This window comes from Acartia tonsa, chromosome 1, assembly GCF_053477335.1.
Source record: "Acartia tonsa isolate MP-2025a chromosome 1, ASM5347733v1, whole genome shotgun sequence".
In the NCBI taxonomy this organism is placed as follows: domain Eukaryota; kingdom Metazoa; phylum Arthropoda; class Copepoda; order Calanoida; family Acartiidae; genus Acartia; species Acartia tonsa.
The window spans coordinates 31,813,627-31,820,879 of record NC_137260.1 but is presented as its reverse complement, the minus strand read 5'-3'; the positions used below and the strand labels follow the sequence as shown (position 1 = coordinate 31,820,879).

Here is a 7,253-nt window from a genome sequence, read left to right as displayed (position 1 = left end):
CTTGGGGCAAAGCCCCTAGAGGCTAGGGGCGAAGCCGCTAGTTTATCATAAAAGGTATGACCTTAGTACTGGCAGTAATAATACAATAATTGGGGTTTGTTTTCATATCTCACAAGGGGTTGATTAGAATGGATAGTTACAGAAGTATCACAGTAGAACTTCTGGTTTATCCCACCCATTCTCAGAAGAAAACTATTTCATTTAAAAACCAAAATAAACTTGTTTTGAATTTTTTTTCAAATAGTCTGCTAGTATTTGTATTGGTTAGTTCAGTAAGAGTCGTCTACTTTGGGAATAATTGTTTTAGCGGCATTCTTTGCGCTGGTACCCAAAGTCTTTGTTTGCCAAAATAATAAAAGTTCATGTGTTCTGGTACCCAAAGTCTAACACTAAGAAATATGAATTTTAGATCCATTGTCTCCTCCCTTGAAAAACCACTTTGTTCAAAAGATTCTTTGTCTGCAATTGTCTCTAATATGTTGATAACACTTCAATGTTTTAATTCTCCATCCATTCCTGAGCTGGACCTTTAAATCACAGGGCCTCTAGTGAGCCGATTTTAACTTCGGCTCACCTTATAGCGAACTTTAAATGAAAATGGCAGTGGTGTGCTGGAATACACCCACCGGCTCACTACTGTCATTTTTATTAAAAGATCCACATTTTATTAGCAGCATAGGCAGGGGCAGCACTAATGATTTAAAGATCTAGCTCTGTTATCTGATAACTTTAATAACATGTTTACTACCGAAGTAATTAAGGAGTTTTTATTGTTATTAGTTACAAAGTCATTCAATTAATAAATAAAGGATATTAAAAATTGACAGGGTTCATCTTGAAAAGATTAGACATTAGCATGGTTTATAACAGCAATCTGCAGCAGAGTCATATTTCTCATCTAAAAAAAGAATTTTTCATTGGTAGTGAAGCCACATTATTTATAACAGTTAAGAGGGTGAAATCATTCTTATAAAATCAGATGTATAATATATGATTACGGTTTTGTCCATATAAAAAAGATAAGATACGATTCCAGTATCCCCTCTCTTGTTAATGATATCAGCATGGCCGATATGATTTTTGTAATGTACCATCCCACTTTTAATAGAGGCGAAACTGGAATGGTACATTTAGTAACATTTTCAAAGAACTAATTGAAATTTTTAAAAACATTTTATACTAACTATTGTATAACTGCATTTTAACTGCTTATTTTTGTATATAAGTAACGTATTGTCTGTCAATATGTACCAAAATAACTAACCAACCACTGAACCGATATGGTTCTTAATTCTGGAATAAGTTATAACCAACAAGATATTTAATTATTTAACCCAAGATTTGCATATACTGTAATAAAAATTTACTGTCAGCTGGATAAAATAACGAAACCCACCATCTACCTCCTTGACCTTATCCCCTCCCCTCCTGCTGGATGAACGAACCGACTAATAAATAAGTACCAAATTAGAAGGGAGGGAGGGGCCATTAGACTGTTTATTACACTAGTCTTATTTTATATAACAACTCTTTCTTATTCGTTGTCAAAACAACTTTGGTGATTTTACTGAATTTTCCTGTTCTTAATTACAATGTATCTTCTCGGAGCACTTGTTGAGGGAGGAGTTGAATCCAATAAACCAATTGAGATTTAAAAAGAAAAAAAATAATTATTTGGGGGTGAGGAATTTTTTCGACCTCCCTCCTCCCCATTTTTAAAGAAATAAAAATTTTTTGGGGGGTGAGGGGGGGGGGAGGATTTTTTCTAGTGGCGATTTATCTTGGTAGGGTGATTGTACCCTCCCCTAAAATATTTCAAAACATTCCCTGGACTTATGAAAAGTTATTCTATAAAGGATAACAATACCTAACGATTCAGCGGTTAGCGAGATTCTTCTGTGCAGACAAACTGTATTGGGAATGATTTTTGTTTGTTTTCAGAAAAGATGAAAATCATTTTTGATATTTAAATGGAACTTGGAATAAGGATTTGTGTTGTGTAGGACGACATTTTTTCCCCTTTTCTCCGAGAGATAGGGGGGTGGGTGCAAAGTGTTTCAACACGGCATCGTTTCTCTGGTGCGCTCTGCACATGCGGAGGCGGAGCTATGAGGCTCAGTTGCTGATTAATTTTTGAGGAGAAAGGAACAGTTTACTTTCTTAAATTCAGAAAGAAATTGATATCTTATTTTATAATGATTTAAATGTACTAATTATGTATTTTTTTCAGGATTGTCAACTGCTTTTATAGAGCCTTGACAACTTGACAGCCACCTTCTTGATCATTCATCCTATACCTGGCTAGCTAATCTATAACTAGGCGGTCATTCGCCGTAAATCGGGCTTTCCAGCATAGAGTCCGTAACACAAACATCCTGTTACTTTATTACTAGGATTTATCAATATTTTAAAAAATCCCCTATAATCCATAGAAAAAATAATAAAACCCCAAAACCCCGGGTTTCCTTAAAAGAACCCACTTGGTTGGTTTATTTTAAAAAATCGTTTTTTTTTATTAGAATATCGACAGCTTTTTAGTAGCGGAGCTACTCTATAATTTGAAATGTCCGTCTGTCTTAGTTTGGGGGAAACGTGATTTTCTCGGCTCCTATAAAAGATAAAGGGCTGAAATTTTTTGACAACATTCCCATTATTAAGGAGCACAAACCCGCGACCGTGGCTCAACATGTAGCGCATCCGCTCGTCGTCGGGAAGGTGATAGGTTCGAATCTCGGCCCGACACCGCGTCATAACTAAAGACGTTAAAAATGGTTCCCACTGCTACTATGTCAGATGCGCGACGTAAATAGTTAGAGTGGGGGGAATGCCTTGGCCCAAAACAGGCGCAACTCGCTACCATGCACAGTTGGGACTTCTCAGACAAAGGTCGTGCATCTCAGAGAGTTGGTTGTCTGATGGGTGAATGGACGCTTTACACCGCAATCATAAGTATTGTATGTATGTTTCAAGGTGCGTGGAGAGAGGTCTAGTTACCTAGTACCCGAAGCGACACCTAGCCCCCTAGAGTCTTAACTCTTATTAAGGAGCACAATTAACTATAAAACATCAATGGCGTTCGGACCACTTTTTAGCAGGTTTTAGGCTATTTTTGTATTTTTCACATTTTTCTCCATATATTTGGTGTTTATGGTCCGATTTCCAAATTTTTTTCAGTTATAGATATCAAAATCAAATTTCCTGTCTTTTGATGAAAACAACTATGATGGTCTTACTGCCTTTAAGCAAGTTTTGGGCTATTTTTGAATTTTTCACATTTTTCTCCATACCTTTGGTGTTAATGGTCCGATTTTCAAAATTTTTTTAGTTATAGAATATAGATATCAAAACTAAATTTCCTGTCGTTTAAAGAAAACAACAATGATGATCAGACTGCCTTTTTGCAGGTTTTTTGCTATTTTAAAATTTTTCCCTTACTTTTCCATATCTCTGATGTATATAGTCCGATTTTCAAAATTTTTGAAGTTAAGGATATAAAAATTAAATTATCTGTTGTTTTAAGAAAACAGCATGGCGTTCAGGTTGCATTTTTATCAGGTTTTTTGGCTATTTTTATATGTTTTACACTTTTCCTCATATCTTTGGTTTTTTGGTCCAATTTTAAAACTTTTTTGGGATATCAGTATCAAAATAATTTTTCCCATTGTTATGAGCATCTTTTATGTAATTTACTTTGACTGTCGTCATTATACAAAACATGTGTTTGTTTTCTGCAATAAATCTATTCCTGATTTTAATAAATACACTTTAAATCTACTTTTATGTATTCCCATCCATGAGTTTTATGCTTCGCTACTTATGGATGTTGTCATCCTTGTTTCACTGTTAAGGCTGTTTTGACATATACACAAATATGAACATGGCTGGTATTTGATTAAGAATTTTAAATACTTTTTTTTCATAATCCATAAAAAAATTACATGGTAGAGGACAGTTATCCCATCCACAAATTAGATTATCTAAAATTAAAATAGTTTTTATGAAAAATAAATAAATATGAATTAAATATCTATTATTACATAACTTCTTTCTGACTTTTGGCTCTGTAAATTATCTAGACACTTCCTATTTATATTGTGGACAGACTGGACGTACGAATCAACTGAAATGGAAGAAAAGCCTTACTTTGAAATAAATGCTAACCTGCACAGTCACTACTAGTGTCACAATCTCCTCCTGCAATCCTACATTTATGATTAGTTGTACAACAATCCATAAAATCGTTTCTTGGTGGACAATATTCTAAACAAGGATTATGTTAACAATAAAAGTTAAGCTTTCTCCTATCAGTGCAGTGATTCAGTTAAGGGTCATAAGATTAATTTTGGTTTATGGTTACGATTATAGGGAAGCTATTTACTATACTTGAAAGTCCATGAAATCAAAATTGTTGCACTTAAAATATGACTAAAAAATATTAGTGACGACTATAATCTGATTGTGTCAAAAATACATCAAGTGTGTGGTTTTAATAGACTCACATACCATTTGTTATTAATTATGGATTAGCGTTGTTAAATGCACTTTTTGAGATCGCAATATTTACATTTTATCAAGTTTGAAAATAATCCAACAAATCTTTGGTATAAAAAAACAGATGAAAATGTAGTTTTGTATTCCTGATAAAAGATGTTGGTACAATATGGTTGTCCTTTATAGTTACACTAGCGACTACGCCCCCAAGAAGCCTCTAGGGGCACTTAAGGTAGAATGGGGAAAAAGTCGACCTCATCCCATTTTAATCTCATAAGAGTAAAAAAAATATTTTTTTGGAGGGGGGTGAAGACACCCTCCCAAAAATTAGTTTAAAACCTTCCCAGGACCTCTCCGACTAAGAAGCTTCACTGTAAAGGAGAACAATATCGGTTCAGCGGTTAGCAAGATCCTTCGGGACAGACAAAAACAATTACTACTTTATATAATAGGATTAAAGAATAAGTTTAACCCAATTTTACCACAAAAACTTTTCAGAATTTTAAAAAATTGATATGCTGAAATCCGGCCCTAGGTTTAGTTATTCTATTCACAGTTGAGAACCAGTAGTAATAGATATGTTATTTCACCTTCCATTCCACCATCTTGAAGAATGAGAACACTGTCCGTGTTGTTGACTATTTTGAACCTTTGTTTATATCCAGTACACAGGGCAGTATACAAGTCACAGGTTCCCTAGAACAATAAAATGAGATTGAGGATATAGTCCAAAATATATCAGATTCCCCCCTAACAATTTTACATAATTGTGGGGCAGATATTGCCTCACTTTCCCTGACGCCCTCGCCCTTACCTAAAAACCTCAGAAAGCTGCCAAAAAGTTATTCATAGCACTTCGTTTAGTATCCTGTGAATGACATTTCTTACAATATATTTTTTATAATTAATGAATGGAAATAGAGGGGGGGGGGGAGACAATTGCTTGAAAAGCACTTTGAAGGAAAGCACTGATTATGTTTACCTTATCCTGATCATATTTCAATCCATAACATTCATGTTTGAGGTTATAGCATGTCTTAGCACAATCTGTGAATCCAGTGATGGTTTTCGTTACAGACATTTTTGTCAATGGCACTTAATTTTATTAAGAACTAATTGATTTGCCCCTAGCCTCTAGTTAGTGTGTTCTACTTGATAGCTATGCCTCTAACCTCTAGTGACCAACACAGAGGTAAAATAAACCCCCGCGCATTTTTTCAGGTATAAGGTATAGCCAACAAGCTAAATAAATCTAGAATAATATTTGTGGGGCAGATGAAAGGTCGTCAATTTTAATAAATATTAGCCCACAACAACAGCTGAAATTAAGTATAGGTTTTTTAATTTTTTTCTCGAATGAATTTCGTTGGTGGTATAAGCTGCATTTTTTGGGGGAAGGTTGTCCAATCCCCCAAGAAAATAGCCTAAATCCTATGTTTGAAAAGTAGAGTTTAAAGTATTGCTAGGGTTTCTACCACAATAATGAAGTGTGCTATCGACTCTCAAGGGGGAATTGCACCCATTTATAATAATTCACCTTTGAAAGATTTTTTTAAGGGAAGGGATTTCTAAAGGAAATTTTTCTCAGGGACAAGAGTAGAGGTACCCTTCCCACCAACGCGTCTGATTCACTCATTCTTATTCCCCTTAATTTATGAAGAACGGGTTACAATTTTTAACATTTACCTGTCAGTTCTTTTTTAACAAAAGAATAAGATGTAAATGAAATGTTTGAAATTGCCATGTAAACTCCAGTCATCACAAGGAACAATATTTTTAAATTCATGTTTTACAATTATATGAAATTAATAATTTGCGCTAAGTTCACCCCGGAAATACTTTTGATTGAAATAATTAAGGGTCTCTAAGACAATAAATGAAACACAAGAAAAAATGGACTAAGTTAAGCTTTTATACAAGGATTACAACATTCAGTAGCGAAAAAAAGATTATTGCAAACGGACAAAGTGAATGAAGCAAATGTTCTGTGGTTATTAAAAAAGGCAGGAAGAAAATATATTAAGATTCATTTATATCACGAATCATGGATGCTCTTTGGGAAAAGGTACCTTCACAAATAAAAAGCATCAATCTATTTTTAATTGTAATAACAGAGAATAATATGGTAAAATAAATAAAGCTTCTTGTCCTTCACCTGCGAAAACAAAACTCCGTAAGAACGCTGGAAATCTAATTTGATACATTTCCCACAAAAATTTTGAAAAATATTATTATAATAAAAATTTAAAGGTAACATAAAATCTGCCCAAAAGCAGTTCAATGTTTTATACTTAACTAGCGGCTACGCCCCTAGAGGCCTCTAGTGGCACTTTAAATGTTTTTGTTTGATAAAGTCTCTACTATAATTTTTTTACGTACGATACCTCTTCATTTGACGTTAAAGTCTCCTAAACGTTTTTTTAAATTTCGATTTTTTTGTCATTTCTCTTGGGAGGGTGGTGGTACCCTCCCCCAAAATAGTTAAAAACCTTCCCGGGACTTATGAGAAGCTACCCTGTTAAGAGGAACCCGATCGGTTCAGCGGTTAGCGAGATCCTTCGGTACACACAGACAGACACACAGACAGACAGACAGACACACAGACAGACAGACAAACATCCTGTTACTTTAGTATAAGGATTATGCTTCATATTGATGGGAATGTTGAAAAGAAGTTTCAGCCGTCTATCTTTTATAGGAACCGACAAAATCACGGACGGACGAACATTTCGAATTAAAGATTAGCTTCGCTACTAAACATA

At 34.4% G+C, this 7,253-nt stretch overlaps 1 protein-coding gene across 1 annotated transcript; it reads right to left on the bottom strand.

The window, feature by feature from the left end:
- Positions 1–745: 745 nt before the first annotated feature.
- LOC145329870 (uncharacterized) lies at positions 746–6,383 on the bottom strand. The gene is made up of 6 exons (XM_080174318.1): positions 6,178–6,383; positions 5,474–5,586; positions 5,082–5,187; positions 4,162–4,260; positions 3,939–3,977; positions 746–898 (listed from the first exon to the last, which is right to left on the bottom strand). Exons 1-6 carry the CDS (start codon positions 6,275–6,277, stop codon positions 852–854), a joined length of 504 nt encoding a protein of 167 aa, XP_080030444.1. The 5' UTR covers positions 6,278–6,383; the 3' UTR covers positions 746–851.
- Between the last annotated feature and the right edge of the window lie 870 nt (positions 6,384–7,253).